Genomic DNA, 17,632 nt, shown 5'->3' with positions numbered 1-17,632 from the left:
ACGACCCAACTGTAATGGTTCTTCCTTCGGGCAAGCAGGAGATTGCCATAAAGGGGTGAAAATACTTAGAAGAGTGTTAACGAGGGCAGCAATTTACAAGTAACCTACAAAATAAAGGGAAAGATAAACACTTAAATCAGCTAGGGGGATTATATATGTAATATAAATATCCATATTCACACTAATATGTCTTTATACCCTCTGCCCTAAACTTTTAATTGGTACAGAATGGATTCATGGCTATGTAGCTCAGGCATATCAAAATGGCGGCCCTCCAGCTGTCGCTGCATTTCCTGGCTTGGCTGGGCATTCTCTAGTGATGTTCAGTAACAGCCCGGGGGGGGGGACCTTTTACATGCTCGATGCTGTCCATCGGAATCTGAAGAAGGGTAACATAGCCCAAAACAAAAGGAGGTTTTGTGGAAAGGAGGAGGCTCCGTCTCCCCTTACATCCACCACCGAAACCCACACAAAATGGAAGAAAAAAAAAAAAAAAAAAAAAACAATAGGAGGAGGTTAATCAGCGCATAGTTCCTATTTATATAATTATATATATATATTTATATATTAAAAAGTGACTTAAGACTTAAAAATTGAATTAGTATTTATACAAGAACAAAAAAAACAAAAAAAAACAAAGAAAAAGTGCAGGTGGAAAAAAAGATTCCCAACAGGACACCGATCGATCGAGAAGAAACTGGCGCGGAGGAGTGGATGAAAAAAAAACAAAGCACATAATTTCAACTTCCATCTTAACCCTTACAGCACCAGACAGACCCGTTCTGGCCGTGTAGTGGTTAAGGGCGATTGGTCTTAAAGTTCATTTTCCAGTCTCATCTTTGTTTTTTTTTTTTCTTTTCTTTTTTTTTTTGTTGTTGTTGATCTGTTTGATTTTGATTTCTGTCGTGTGCATCTTCTTGGTTTGCTTGTGTCCCACCCTCTTGGTGAAGAGAAGTGACCGGAGAGAGCGACGGCGGGGCAGGAATTAGTTGCTGCAGCACTGGCTCCGGGAAGGGGGGTTATTCTCTTGAAGGTCCACGCCTCTGTTTCTCCCTGTGTTACCTTGTGCGTTCTGAGGCTCGTTCTTCGGCAGCTTCTTGGCTGTTTTAGGAACAAGAGAGATATATTTTAAGGAGCTGGGAGAGAGTGACTGGGGTATTACTTATTATTACAGAGAAAAGGGAATCATTTAACCATGAAATAAACCCAATAGGGCTGTTCTGCCCCAATAAGGGGTAATTATATCTTAGTTGGGATCAAGTACAGGTACTGTTTTATTATTACAGAGAAAAGGGAATCATTTAACCATGAAATAAACCCAATAGGGCTGTTCTGCCCCCAATAAGGGGTAATTATATCTTAGTTGGGATCAAGTACAGGTACTGTTTTATTATTACAGAGAAAAGGGAATCATTTAACCATGAAATAAACCCAATAGGGCTGTTCTGCCCCAATAAGGGGTAATTATATCTTAGTTGGGATCAAGTACAGGTACTGTTTTATTATTACAGAGAAAAAGGAATCATTTAACCATTAAATAAACCCAATAGGGCTGTTCTGCCCCAATAAGGGGTAATTATATCTTAGTTGGGATCAAGTACAGGTACTGTTTTATTATTACAGAGAAAAGGGAATCATTTAACCATGAAATAAACCCAATAGGGCTGTTCTGCCCCAATAAGGGGTAATTATATCTTAGTTGGGATCAAGTACAGGTACTGTTTTATTATTACAGAGAAAAAGGAATCATTTAACCATTAAATAAACCCAATAGGGCTGTTCTGCCCCAATAAGGGGTAATTATATCTTAGTTGGGATCAAGTACAGGTACTGTTTTATTATTACAGAGAAAAGGGAATCATTTAACCATGAAATAAACCCAATAGGGCTGTTCTGCCCCAATAAGGGGTAATTATATCTTAGTTGGGATCAAGTACAGGTACTGTTTTATTATTACAGAGAAAAGGGAATCATTTAACCATGAAATAAACCCAATAGGGCTGTTCTGCCCCCAATAAGGGGTAATTATATCTTAGTTGGGATCAAGTACAGGTACTGTTTTATTATTACAGAGAAAAGGGAATCATTTAACATGAAATAAACCCAATAGGGCTGTTCTGCCCCCAATAAGGGGTAATTATATCTTAGTTGGGATCAAGTACAGGTACTGTTTTATTATTACAGAGAAAAGGGAATCATTTAACCATGAAATAAACCCAATAGGGCTGTTCTGCCCCCAATAAGGGGTAATTATATCTTATTTGGGATCAAGTACAGGTACTGTTTTATTATTACAGAGAAAAAGAAAGGATTATTTGATTTAAATGGAGTCTACGGGAAATTACCTTCCCATAATTTCAAGCATTCTGGAAACCGGTTTCCAGATAACAGATCCTATACCTGTACAATAATGAACCTCTGCTGCACTACAAACTCCTTTTTTTGCTTCCCCCTTAATTGCTAATCTGTGTGTGGCCCTTGCCTACCTGCCTGCCTTTCCGTCACCAACATAACAATCTGTGCTAGTACTGCTTGCAAGATTAGCCTTTCAGCCCCCCCCAGTGCTGGAGTAGATCTTTTGTGCAGAAAAATTAAGCAGGGAGGCATAAATCATCAAGTAACGGGTATAAACTAAAAGCACCAGTAAAAAAAAGAGCAGTACAGAGAGTTTTCAGAAAGGAGTTTTTGTGTATTCATGAGAAGTAGTAAAACACAATAACGTTACCAATGGCCATAAAGATTTCATTCACATTCATTGCGGTTTTAGCAGAGGTCTCCATAAAGAGCAGGCTGTTGTCATCAGCGTATGCCTGAGCTTCCTGCAAATGGAACATTCCATGGTGAGCAAAATAAACCAAGGTATCAGTTAGAAGCAATATATCTGGAACACAATAGATCACTGGGAAAACCAGCAGAGGGGAGCTGACATTTAGTACTGAGATAGATAAATATGCCGGCACAGGAAACATCTGGAGGGATCCATGGAGCCAGCTATTGGGAATTATAACAGCACTGCTCTAAAGGCCCCCGTACACGGGCCAATAGTAGGTGCCGATATGGGTCCCTTAGACAGATTCTGCAGCTAATCGGCCCGTGTATGGGCACTACCGACGGGCACTACCGACGGGCCTACACACCTGTAGGTGGTGATATCGTGAGAAGATCCGCTGGCTTGGCGATCTGCCAGTGTACGGGGACCTTTACACTAGCCAATTGGTTGAGCTGGGAGAGTGCACTAGAGGAGACTGGATGAGCTACAGGCAATGTGACAGCCTTACCTATACGTTGCTAGGGTGAGCTCCACTAAGCAGGGATGAGTCTTCTGCCCATAGTGCAGGCACAGGGAAGGAGCACAGAAGGGCAGTAGTTCAAGGGGCAGACAATGAGGAGAGCACTATGGGCTGGGGTAAGATGCACGGGAATATATATAAATAACAGAGTCAGGCCGGGCAGTGCCATGCATGGACTTGGGATTGACTACAGAATTTCAAAGGAACAGCTCTGTGTAAAAATGAAACGGGGTAAAATAGACAGTCTGTGCAAAATAAAAAATATTTTCAATATAGTTAGGCAAAAATGTAATCTATAAAGGCTGGAGTGGGCAGATGTCTAACATAATAGCCAGAACACTACTTCCTGCTTTCAGCTCTCTAACCTCTTAGTTAGTTAGTGACTTTAGGCGGGGCCATATGGGACATAAGTGTTCAGTTAGTTTGTGAGCACACGGGTCACATTCAAATGCAAACTGACAGTTATGTCCCATGTGGCCCCCCCCTAAAGTCACTGACTGACTAAGAGGTTAGAGAGCTGAAAGCAGGAAGTAGTGTTCTGGCTATTATGTTAGACATCTGCCCACTCCAGCCTTTATAGATTACATTTTTGCCTAACTAACTATACTGAAAACATTTTTTATTTTTCTCTCTCTTACAAAAGTAAATATATTTTAAAAAGTGTACTTTTCACCTTTACATTAACTTTTAGTATGACACAGAGAGTGCTATTTTGAAACAATTTGCAATTGGTCTTCATTTTTTTTTATTATTGATTTTTTTTTAGTTATTTTAATTTTGTTCTGCAATTCTCCAGCTTGGAATTTCAGCAGTTATCTGGCTGCTAGGATCCAATTTACCTTAGTAACAAGGGAGTGATTTGAGAGATTGACCGATATTTGAATAGGAGAGGGGCTGAATAGAAAAATAAGTAATAGAAAGTAACAATATTAATAAAACTGGAGCCTCACAGAGCAATAGTTTTGGCTGCCGGGGTCAGTGACCCCCATTTGAAAGCTGCAAAGAGGCAGAACAGGAAGGCGAATAATGCAAAAACTATAAATGATAAAAAATGAAGACTAATTGAAAAGTTGCTTACAATTAGCCAATCTATAACATATTAAACGTTAAAGGTGAACCAAACCATTAGTATGATATTTCTTAAAAACAAACAAGCTCACCTGAAAATCCACAGCTCTCTTACTGGAGAGGTCGGCTTTGTTCCCAGATAAGGCAATGACAATGTTGGGACTTGCCTGACGCTGAAGTTCTTTTACCCAGTTTTTTGCTCTTGCAAATGTTTCCTACAGAACAAAGTACAGAGCTTTAAAAGAAATTCATAGAGAAAAGTGTTGTACTGAGAACATTCACCTTGAAAATAACTTTTACTAAGATGTAGACGTTGATATTCTCAGACAATTTGCAATTGGTCTTTATTTTTTTTGTAGTTTGTCAGTCGTTTAGCAACCGGATAGCTGCTGAAATTACAAACTGGAGAGCCGCTGAACTGAAAGTTCAGCGGCTCTCCAGTTTGGAATTTCAGCAGCTACCCAGTTGCTAGAGTCTTGTTTACCTTAGCAACCAGGCAGTGGGTGTGAATGAGAGACTGGAATATGAATAGAGGAGGGACTAAATAAAAAGATAAGGAATACAAAGTAATAATTCAAATACAATTGTAAGAAGAAGGTTTTTTTGGCTGCTGGGGGTCAGTGACCCCCCCCCCCCCCCCATGTGGAAAGATGTAGACAAAGAAGGCAAATAATAAAAACTATAAAAAAGAAATAATGAAGACCAATTGCAAAGTTGCTAGGAATAGTACATTCTGTAACATATTAAAATTGCCTTAATTGCTATCTTCTTTTATTATTAAAACCTTCAAAATGTCAAATTTTTCTTGAAAACTGAAATTTGAAAATAGCTTTTTTTTTTTTTAATACAAATTGAACATTTAGGTCTCTTTCTGTAAAATCTGAAATTTTGCAAAAATTCAAGTGTTTTTTTTTCCATGAAACTGAAAAAAAGCAGTATAAAAAAACCTCAAAATCATAAATCTGTCGTATAATGTCAAGAATAAATATTTACCATTGAGGGGGAAAAAAAGTGGAAAGTTGCTTGAGTCACTGCCTTTTGTACTTTGTACTAAAAATTTATCCAAAAAAGTGCTGGTACTAGAGAGCCTTCCCATTGGCTGCTTTCCCAGTCTGTGACAAGAGAGCCAGCAGCAGGACCTTCCCCGCGTGGAGGCAGATCTGTGATTGGCTGCTCTCTGGAGAGGGGCAATTAGGACAAGGACTGAGCAGAGAGATAGGGCATTATTTCATGTAATGTGCACTTACTGTATTGGTGATGTCATAAACTACAATGGCTGCCTGGGCTCCTCGGTAGTACATGGGGGCCAAACTGTGATACCTCTCCTGCCCTGCCGTGTCCCAGATCTCAAACTTCACCGTTGTATCATCCAAACATAAGGTCTGTGTTAGAAAGGCAGCTGGAGATAGAAGTACATAATATTATTGTTATTATTATATACATATTAGCACTATTATGATTGTGTGAGGGTAATGTTGGTAAGGTTGCTAAGGTCTGTGACGAGTTGCTAAGGTCAACACAGAGGAGGAAATGAAACCCCAGTTTGGGAAGTGTGGCTTTCAAGACACCAATTAGCACAACAAAAAAAAAAGCACCCAAGCATTACATTATGAGATGAAAGTGTATATGCTACATTTTAATTTCTACCCTATAGCTGTACCCCCCCAATCTGAGGAGGGTAAGGAAAAAAAGGAATAATTTAACCATAAAATAAACCCAATAGGGCAATTCTGCCCCCAATAAGGGGTAATTATATCTTAGTTGGGATCAAGTACAGGCACTGTTTTATTATTACAGAGAAAAGGGAATCATTTAACCATGAAATAAACCCAATAGGGCTGTTCTGCCCCAATAAGGGGTAATTATATCTTAGTTGGGATCAAGTACAGGTACTGTTTTATTATTACAGAGAAAAGGGAATCATTTAACCATGAAATAAACCCAATAGGGCTGTTCTGCCCCCAATAAGGGGTAATTATATCTTAGTTGGGATCAAGTACAGGCACTGTTTTATTATTACAGAGAAAAGGGAATCATTTAACCATGAAATAAACCCAATAGGGCTGTTCTGCCCCAATAAGGGGTAATTATATCTTAGTTGGGATCAAGTACAGGTACTGTTTTATTATTAAAGAGAAAAGGGAATCATTTAACCATGAAATAAACCCAATAGGGCAGTTCTGCCCCCAATAAGGGGTAATTATATCTTAGTTGGGATCAAGTACAGGTACTGTTTTATTATTAAAGAGAAAAGGGAATCATTTAACCATGAAATAAACCCAATAGGGCAGTTCTGCCCCCAATAAGGGGTAATTATATCTTAGTTGGGATCAAGTACAGGTACTGTTTTATTATTAAAGAGAAAAGGGAATCATTTAACCATGAAATAAACCCAATAGGGCAGTTCTGCCCCCAATAAGGGGTAATTATATCTTAGTTGGGATCAAGTACAGGTACTGTTTTATTATTACAGAGAAAAGGGAATCATTTAACCATGAAATAAACCCAATAGGGCTGTTCTGCCCCAATAAGGGGTAATTATATCTTAGTTGAGATCAAGTACAGGTACTGTTTTATTATTACAGAGAAAAGGGAATCATTTAACCATGAAATAAACCCAATAGGGCTGTTCTGCCCCAATAAGGGGTAATTATATCTTAGTTGGGATCAAGTACAGGTACTGTTTTATTATTAAAGAGAAAAGGGAATCATTTAACCATGAAATAAACCCAATAGGGCAGTTCTGCCCCCAATAAGGGGTAATTATATCTTAGTTGGGATCAAGTACAGGTACTGTTTTATTATTAAAGAGAAAAGGGAATCATTTAACCATGAAATAAACCCAATAGGGCAGTTCTGCCCCCAATAAGGGGTAATTATATCTTAGTTGGGATCAAGTACAGGTACTGTTTTATTATTACAGAGAAAAGGGAATCATTTAACCATGAAATAAACCCAATAGGGCTGTTCTGCCCCAATAAGGGGTAATTATATCTTAGTTGAGATCAAGTACAGGTACTGTTTTATTATTACAGAGAAAAGGGAATCATTTAACCATGAAATAAACCCAATAGGGCTGTTCTCCCCCCAATAAGGGGTAATTATATCTTAGTTGAGATCAAGTACAGGTACTGTTTTATTATTACATAGAAAAGGGAATCATTTAACCATGAAATAAACCCAATAGGGCAGTTCTGCCCCCAATAAGGGGTAATTATATCTTAGTTGGGATCAAGTACAGGTACTGTTTTATTATTACAGAGAAAAGGGGAATCATTTAACCATGAAATAAACCCAATAGGGCTGTTCTGCCCCAATAAGGGGTAATTATATCTTAGTTGGGATCAAGTACAGGTACTGTTTTATTATTACAGAGAAAAGGGCATCATTTCTATGGGGAGATGGCCTGTAATTTAGAGCTGAAGGGGTTAAAGTATCATACAGCAAGTTAAGGTTAATCACCACCAGAGCCAGCGTGACAGGATATGGCCAGGGAAAGGGTTAAATGGAAAGCTCTGGTCCGTCTGTACTTTTGACCGGATCAGCTGACGGGACTGATAGCCAAACCTGCTGAGTGGCCTTCCTGCGCTGCACAGGGAACATTTCCTGCTGCCAATTAATGTAACGTGGAGTAGGGAAAAACCGGAGCAGAGACTTATTATTGGAGTTTCCCTTGTTTTTTTTCCTTGGAAAAATGTCACACTTCTCTTATCCAGGTATCGGACCCATTATCCAGAAAGTTCCAAATTATGGAAAGCCCATCTCCCATAGACTCCATTATTATTATTGTGAGTCGTCAGACAACTTGCTGCACAGCACAAATAAAAATCTAACCTAGAAACATAAATTCTACTCGCCCAAGTTAACTTTTAGTATGTTATAGACTGGCCAATTCTAAGCAACTTTTCAATTGGTCCTCATTATTTTTTTTTTTTTTATAGTTTTTGAATTATTTGCCTTCTACTTCTGGCTCTTTCCAGCTTTCAAATGGGGGTCACTGACCCCGGCAGCCAATAAGCTATTGCTCTGTGAGGCTCCAGTTTTATTGTTATTGTTACTTTTTATTACTTTTCTTTCTAATAAGCCCCTCTCTTATTCATATTCCAGTCTCTCATTCAAACCACTCCCAAGTTGCTAAGGTCATTTGAACCCTAGCAACCCAGATAACTGCTGAAACTCCAAACTGGAGAGCTGCTGAACAAAAAGTGACTAAAACTACATATAAAAAATAAAGACCAATTGCAAATTGTCTCAGAACAGCACTATCTACATCATACTAACAGTTAATTTAGGGGGAAATACTCATGACTTCCTGGTTATTTTCACACAGAACTAACAGTGACAGGAACTGCTTCACTTGGACATGAGAGGAAGAATGGAAGTTGTAAAGCTCCCTGTAATTGGCCAGATGTAAACATGTGATTCCTATGGGCCAATAAGGGTCCGTGTACAGCTGCCTATAGTCTATAGGAAATCCAGGATCATTTCCAGTACTTTTGCATTACCAGAAACATATAAATATCAGACAGGCTTTACAAAGACATTGGTCGATCTCCCCTGGGGGTTTCTGTTATATGATATAAGTTCTATATTATACAATGAAGGACAGGCTCGCAGCTCTCTGTATGTGCTGTGTGTATAAAGGCCACGTGCATTGTGCTCTATGGATAAGGGAGTTTATCTGTTAAACAGGCAGCAAAGCCATGTACTGGCAATAGGAACATTAATGGGTGGAAACTTGGCATGAATTGTAGCAAGGTCATATCTACACTCAACATCCCTATGGTACATGTTGATATAGCCATTGCTGGTAAGTCCCTCCTCCTGTGTGCTCATCCACTCAAATGCTCTCAGCCCCTGTGCCAAACCTTGATCTAGTAATCCGCTGGCACCAGTCTGCAGAACCCACTTCTCTCCTCAGCCCTAGTCTCTGTAGCATACAATGGTGTTTTATCTGTTATCTGCTATTTAACAGGTGCCTAATCTCCTTTTTTCCAGCTCGAATGGCTGCCCCCGGGGCTACACAGCAGGGTATTTATATAAACTATAGTAGGGTTTCTGTAGCAAACACCCCAGCTGTACCAGTGCAGGAATGGCTGCCCCCGGGGCTACACAGCGTGGTATTTATATAAACTATAGTAGGGTTTCTGTAGCAAACACCCCAGCTGTACCAGTGCAGGAACGGCTGCCCCCGGGGCTACACAGCGGGGTATTTATATAAACTATAGTAGGGTTTCTGTAGCAAACACCCCAGCTGTACCAGTGCAGGAATGGCTGCCCCCGGGGGTACACAGCGGGGTATTTATATAAACTATAGTAGGGTTTCTGTAGCAAACACCCCAGCTGTACCAGTGCAGGAATGGCTGCCCCCGGGGCTACACAGCGGGGTATTTATATAAACTATAGTAGGGTTTCTGTAGCAAACACCCCAGCTGTACCAGTGCAGGAATGGCTGCCCCCGGGGCTACACAGCGGGGTATTTATATAAACTATAGTAGGGTTTCTGTAGCAAACACCCCAGCTGTACCAGTGCAGGAACGGCTGCCCCCGGGGCTACACAGCGGGGTATTTATATAAACTATAGTAGGGTTTCTGTAGCAAACACCCCAGCTGTACCAGTGCAGGAATGGCTGCCCCCGGGACACCCCAGCTGTACCAGTGCAGGAACGGCTGCCCCCGGGACACCCCAGCTGTACCAGTGCAGGAACGGCTGCCCCCGGGACACCCCAGCTGTACCAGTGCAGGAACGGCTGCCCCCAGGGCTACACAGCGGGGTATTTATATAAACTATAGTAGGGTTTCTGTAGCAAACACCCCAGCTGTACCAGTGCAGGAACGGCTGCCCCCGGGGCTACACAGCGGGGTATTTATATAAACTATAGTAGGGTTTCTGTAGCAAACACCCCAGCTGTACCAGTGCAGGAATGGCTGCCCCCGGGGCTACACAGCGGGGTATTTATATAAACTATAGTAGGGTTTCTGTAGCAAACACCTCAGCTGTACCAGTGCAGGAATGGCTGCCCCCGGAGCTACACAGCGGGGTATTTATATAAACTATAGTAGGGTTTCTGTAGCAAACACCCCAGCTGTACCAGTGCAGGAATGGCTGCCCCCGGGGCTACACAGCGGGGTATTTATATAAACTATAGTAGGGTTTCTGTAGCAAATACCCCAGCTGTACCAGTGCAGGAATGGCTGCCCCCGGGGCTACACAGCGGGGTATTTATATAAACTATAGTAGGGTAAAAGAACAAGGACACAGGATGACCAAGTGACCATGGTAGAGACTTACTTTAACTGAGAAGGGCTGAGCCTGATGAATGTGGCTTATATTCAAACTGAAGCTCAAAGCTAGCCATACACTGGCCTACACTGGCTACTGACCTGGCCACTCCAGAATAAGTCTTACTGGCCCAAGTATGGGGGAAAATGCCATCTTTCCTGTACAAATGCTTGATCAGGTATTGGTCAGAAAGCTTTGAAAATCCTGCCCAATTAGGGAATTATTGCAGTGGGATATTGATGTGGTCATGTGCCTGTCAGGTCTGCAAAGACCCAAATTATCATCCCATTATTAGGATCATCATTTGTGTCTATTTTCAGAGGCCAAATCGTGCAATTTATGGTACATCTAACAAGCAGATCATTTGGCAAGCGTGTTATTTTCACATAGAAAAGAAAATGAGTATAGGATCTGTTTTCTGGAACCCTTTTATCCAGAATGCTCCAAATTACAGGAAGGCCATCTCCCAAATAATTCTACTTTTTAAAAATGATTCCCTTTTCTCTGTAATAATAAAACAGTACCTGTACTTGATCCCAACTAAGATATAATTACCCCTTATTGGGGGCAGAACAGCCCTATTGGGTTTATTTCATGGTTAAATGATTCCTTTTTCTCTGTAATAATAAAACAGTACCTGTACTTGATCCCAACTAAGATATAATTACCCCTTATTGGGGCAGAACAGCCCTATTGGGTTTATTTAATGGTTAAATGATTCCCTTTTCTCTGTAATAATAAAACAGTACCTGTACTTGATCCCAACTAAGATACAATTACCCCTTATTGGGGCAGAACAGCCCTATTGGGTTTATTTCATGGTTAAATGATTCCCTTTTCTCTGTAATAATAAAACAGTACCTGTACTTGATCCCAACTAAGATATAATTACCCCTTATTGGGGCAGAACAGCCCAATTGGGTTTATTTAATGGTTAAATGATTCCCTTTTCTCTGTAATAATAAAACAGTACCTGTACTTGATCCCAACTAAGATACAATTACCCCTTATTGGGGCAGAACAGCCCTATTGGGTTTATTTAATGGTTAAATGATTCCCTTTTCTCTGTAATAATAAAACAGTACCTGTACTTGATCCCAACTAAGATATAATTACCCCTTATTGGGGCAGAACAGCCCTATTGGGTTTATTTCATGGTTAAATGATTCCCTTTTCTCTGTAATAATAAAACAGTACCTGTACTTGATCCCAACTAAGATATAATTACCCCTTATTGGGGGCAGAACAGTCCTAGTGGGTTCTTTTCATGTTTAAATGATTTCCTTTGGAGATCCAAATTACAGAAAGATTCCTTATTGGGAAAAACCCAGGCCCCGAGCATGCTGGGTAACAGTTCCCACACCTGTATAACACATAACCTACCTCCAATTGTGCTTTCTTGGTACTCGTGAAACTGGCCCTTAACGAAGCGCAGGACCAAGCTGGACTTCCCCACTGCCGACTCCCCCAGTAAAACCAACTTGAACTGGCAGATCTTGTTGCCGGCCGCCGGACCATTGGGTCGAGCAGTTGTTCCTCGACTGGCCATTTCCCTTGAAGACACTTGGGCTGACAGACACTGCAGAAATGGCAGAAGGCAAGGCACAGGTGTGACCAGAAGGCGCAAAAGGTTTACACGGCTGGACACGTAGAATATACCGGCAGCCTTTGTAAGGAGAAGAGACAAAAAGAACAAAAGCTTTAGTGATGGAAATTGTTGCAGTTTTACGTTGCATTTTACTGGTGAAACAAGTTCTGTGGAGACTCGGAGACTCTTTACCCGTCAGTCACTACTTAATCTACTACTACTTACATCGTTACAATGTGGCCCCATTTAAATTCAATGGGAAAATAGGAAATCCAGGAAAGAAAACCAATGTAGTTTGCCTGTGTGTGACTGGGAATAACAAGCCCCCAGGCATTAATATAACGCTCTGCAGTAGCATTCGCCCGTGCCCAGTTCTCTCATTTGGCCAACAAACCCTACGCTAACATTTTCTTTTGATATTTTTAATTAAAAGAACTGAAACTAATTTTTTTTTTTACACATGACATTGTTATAGGTTAGAAAAGTTATTTCATGGAAATAAATGCACATTTCCAGATCACCGGATGGCAACTCCGTAGCTCTCTATACTGTTTTATTATTACAGAGAAAAGGGAATAATTTAACCATGAAATAAACCCAATAGGGCTGTTCTGCCCCAATAAGGGGTAATTATATCTTAGTTGGGATCAAGTACAGGTACTGTTTTATTATTACAGAGAAAAGGGAATCATTTAACCATTAAATAAACCCAATAGGGCTGTTCTGCCCCCAATAAGGGGTAATTATATCTTAGTTGGGATCAAGTACAGGTACTGTTTTATTATTACAGAGAAAAGGGAATCATTTAACCATTAAATAAACCCAATAGGGCTGTTCTGCCCCAATAAGGGGTAATTATATCTTAGTTGGGATCAAGTACAGGTACTGTTTTATTATTACAGAGAAAAGGGAATCATTTAACCATTAAATAAACCCAATAGGGCTGTTCTGCCCCCAATAAGGGGTAATTATATCTTAGTTGGGATCAAGTACAGGTACTGTTTTATTATTACAGAGAAAAGGGAATCATTTAAACATGAAATAAACCCAATAGGGCTGTTCTGCCCCAATAAGGGGTAATTATATCTTAGTTGGGATCAAGTACAGGTACTGTTTTATTATTACAGAGAAAAGGGAATCATTTAACCATGAAATAAACCCAATAGGGCTGTTCTGCCCCAATAAGGGGTAATTATATCTTAGTTGGGATCAAGTAAAGGTACTGTTTTATTATTACAGAGAAAAGGGAATCATTTTATAAAATGTGAATTATTTGATTAAAATGGAGTCTATGGGAGAAGCCTTTCCGTAATTCGGAACTTTCCGGATAAGGGGTGTGATACCGGTACACACATAGCAGTTACAAACACAACGCACTATATTTACACAACACTGCTTTTTCATATTATGGAACTTTCTATTGTTCCCAGGTTCTGTATACTTAAGGTTGGTGTGGATATTTGTTACTGGAATCATTTATCCCATGATATATTTGTGGCCAGGCCACGTGTAATCATTTAATGTCTGTTTGTTATTTATGATCAGCGACACTCTGACCCCACTGGGTATATATTTAACAAGGGGGTGTATTAGAATGTCCTCAAAGTGTCCCGGTGGTTCCTGTTCTAGATGGAGCAGAAATGCAGTCTCAGCAGCTGATGGAGCAGTTTCTGTCCCCAGTGGGGAGCTCAGCGTATGGACTGGCCGGTCAGTGATTCACAGGAAGTGTCAAAGGATTTATCTTCCCAATGATTCCCAGGGAGAGAGGAACCACTTCCGCGTTTGCAGTGGAAATACATATAGGTTTTATAGAACCTCCATGTGATCTGCACTATAGTGATATCCCCCATCAGCAATGAGCTGCACTTAATCCAGTCAAGAGAAATCAATGTGCTGGTTAAAGGGGAACTCCACCCAAACACAACTTTTCCAAGCAAATATGCAGCCTTTTCATGATGTTTAATGTAATAATCCGGTTTGGAACAGTTCCCTAAGCCCCGCCCCCTGTTCCCCAAGCCCCGCCCCCTGTTCCCCTGCTGATCTGGCTGACTACTTTGTGACTCAAATAAACTGTAACAGTAGCGCCTGTCCCTCAGCCTGCCTCCTCCCAATCCCACAATTCCCTGCTGCACACGTGATGTCAATAAGGAAAGGAACATCCCAGTGCAATGCATTGTGGGTTATGTAGTTCCTGCATGCTGTCTGTAAGCTGTGGAGAAGTTGTTACAATGTGTAACATCAGTGTTTCAGTCCCTCCTCCCCTGCCAGGATTACAAATGATGCAGAAAGAGAAGAACAGTTTTGCAGCTGGATTTCAGCATATAAAAATGGTATTTATTCCTACTGTTTGAAGGAACAGATTACAGGGATAAGGATATTAGGGGTTTCTGGGTTGTCTGGGGCCATTTTTATATGCTGAAATCCAGCTGCAAAACTGTTCTTCTCTTTCTGCATCATTTGTAATCCTGGCAGGGGAGGAGGGACTAAAACACTGATGTTACACATTGTAACAACTTCCCCACAGCTTACAGACACAGAGACAGCACTGCGGTGTGTGAGGGATAGATCCCCGGCCAGGGCAGGGTAAATGTTTAATTTACTGGAATTAACCCTGCATTGCCCTAAGAATAAATCACCATAGATAAGGGACATCTATCCATCTGTCTGACTGTCAATCTGTCTATCATCTATCTGTATCACACCATAGATATTATATTATAGATATTATACCACCATATTAGGTGGTACTTTTTATCCCATATCATTCTATTCAGGCCTCGGCTATGTATATTCCAGTTGCCAAATCCCTGGTTGCTAAAGAAAATTTGGACCCTAGCAACCAGAGAGCTGCTGAAACTCCAAACTGTAAAGTCACTGAACAAAAACAGAAATAATGAAAAAACTAATAAAAAGTAAAGACCAACTGCAAATTGTCTCAGAATATTAATTATTAGTATGATGTAGAAAGTAATATTCTGAGACAATTTTTTTCACTTTTTGTTCAGCTCTGCAGTTTGGAGTATCAGCAGCTATGTGGTTGTTAGGGTCCAAATTACCTTAGCGACCAATGAGCAATTTGAGTGAGAGGATGCAAAATGAATAGAAAGGGCCTGAATAGAAAAACAAGTTATAAAGAGTAAACATAATTAATAAAAAACAAAGGGAAATTCACTTAGAACAGGTCCGTATGTAACAGTTAAACCAAAAGTAAACATTCCCTGTGGAACAATTGCTGCCTGTTCTATAAATATTATGTGAAGCCTTTCCAGCTGGATTGGGGTGACAGTAACCCCAGCGACCTCGAGCCTGTATATGATATTCAGAACCTAAAGGCAAAGCAAAGGCGTCTCTCAATTCACCTGAAGTGCATGTGTGTCTTTGTGTATGGAAAAGGGGGGGACTGACTACCCGCTGTACCCCCTGGTACCAACTGCTGTTTGCCTGCGCCGCTGACTCTTGCACCTCACAGATACTATACATCATTCCCATCAGTCCCTGCCCCAGTGAGCTTACAATCTAAGGTCCCTATCACATTCCCATCAGTCCCTGCCCCAGTGAGCTTACAATCTAAGGTCCCTATCCCATTCCCATCAGTCCCTGCCCCAGTGAGCTTACAATCTAAGGTCCCTATCCCATTCCCAGATCAGTCCCCCTGTCCCCCCTATCACATTCCCTCAGTCCCTGCCCCAGTGAGCTTCAATCTAAGGTCCTATCCCATTCCATCAGTCCCGCCCCAGTGAGCTTACAATCTAAGGTCCTATCAGTAACAGACCAGCGCTAACCATCTAAGCCGTCACGGTATCTCCCAGTCCCTTGCCCCAGTGAGCTTACACTATCAATTCCATCAGAGCCTACCTCAAGGCCCAGTCCAACCGCCCCACACACGCCCTAGCAGGTCCTAGTACCAGCCCTTTAAGCCCGCTAAATATTATCCCTGAGTGAGCTTACATCTACATCCAGTCCCTGCCCCAGTAGCTTACAATCAGTCCTACTGTGTCCGCTTTATCCTAATTCTCTCCCGGGTAATATCCTACTCTTGCTTCTCCGGCCTCCACTTCCGCCTTTTGCTCACTTCCGGGTACACCCCATTGTCACCAATGCTGATCACATTCTGAAGAAAAAACTCGTAAGGACGAAAGCCCCAGCCAATAGGAGTCCGCATAGCGCAAGACACGCCCCTCCCTTCGGACGTGACGCTCCGGCCAGCTGTGGAATGCGGAAATGGTAGTTGGTCGCGGTTGCAGCTCCCTATGAGGGCCCAGTGCTGCCATTGCGTTTGTTTATTAGAGAAAAGTGCCTGTGGGAGGTTTATAGAAAGTAGGGAAAATGGCATGAACCGTATCTGGGGAAGGAAACTATTTCAATTCATAGCACAGGGCAACTCTTAATATTGAATACTGTTGCCCCCTGCCTGTATCTGTTACTTTTATTTATTACGACTTTGCTGTAAAGCAGGACTGTTATCTGTCAGGTGGAAATGTGTTACATAAACCCGGGAAATCAGAGACTAATAGGTTAACTCTTGATGATAAACAGGATTTCTTTTTCCAAACTAATCAAAGTAAAACCTTTGGCTGAAGGCGTTGCAGAATGTAAAAACATAAAAAGTGCTTACATGGGTTTTTATTTTTCATTTGTAAGGCCACAAAGATGCAAAGGAAAACGCAAAAACCTCTAAAAATTTGTGGTTTTCGTGTATTTTTTCATTTTATTACAAAATGTAATTCGTAATTCGTGCTTTTTCAGTTCGGATCAGTGACCCCAGCAGTTCATGTAGCTCTTTCAGCCCTCCCGGGGATTGTGCGAGTCACCTACAGTATATACAGGCCCTGACTGGCAATCTGTAGATTCTGGCACGGGAGGAACGGTCGGGCAAAGGGAGCGCCGGCAAGGGTCGGGTCTGGGCCAACCCTGTTGTAAGGTGCCACAGACAGTCACTATTTATTGGGCTGGGGGGGGGGGGCTGTTTGGGCCTCTGGGTACTGGGAATGCCAGGGGGGCTGTAAGGTGCCACAGACAGTCACTATTTATTGGGCTGGGGGGGCTGTTTGTGCCCTCTGGGTACTGGGAATGCCAGGGGGCTGTAAGTGCCACAGACAGTCACTATTTATTGGGCTGGGGGGGGGTGTTTGTGCCTCTGGTACTGGGAATGCCAGGGGGGCTGTAAGGTGCCACAGACAGTCACTATTTATTGGGCTGGGGGCTGTTTGTGCTCTGGGTACTGGGAATGCCAGGGGGCTGTAAGTGCCACAGACAGTCACTATTTATTGGGCTGGGGGGGGGGCGTTTGTGCCTCTGGGTACTGGGAATGCCAGGGGGGCTGTAAGGTGCCACAGACAGTCACTATTTATTGCGCTGGGGGGGGGCGTTTGTGCCTCTGGTACTGGGAATGCCAGGGGGGCT

At 41.7% G+C, this 17,632-nt stretch overlaps 1 protein-coding gene across 1 annotated transcript; it reads right to left on the bottom strand.

The window, feature by feature from the left end:
• Positions 1-861: 861 nt before the first annotated feature.
• On the bottom strand, positions 862-12,307 carry rab5c (RAB5C, member RAS oncogene family; the record flags this gene model as incomplete). The annotated part of the gene is given in 5 exon segments (NM_001030328.2): positions 862-1,101; positions 2,726-2,819; positions 4,451-4,573; positions 5,606-5,757; positions 12,025-12,307. Coding segments are annotated over 5 exon segments (651 nt in total). The 3' UTR covers positions 862-985.
• Between the last annotated feature and the right edge of the window lie 5,325 nt (positions 12,308-17,632).

This window comes from Xenopus tropicalis, chromosome 10, assembly GCF_000004195.4.
Source record: "Xenopus tropicalis strain Nigerian chromosome 10, UCB_Xtro_10.0, whole genome shotgun sequence".
Classification (NCBI taxonomy): Eukaryota; Metazoa; Chordata; class Amphibia; order Anura; family Pipidae; genus Xenopus; species Xenopus tropicalis.
Note: the sequence above shows the minus strand (reverse complement) of the source record. Positions and strands in the feature narration are given on the sequence as shown.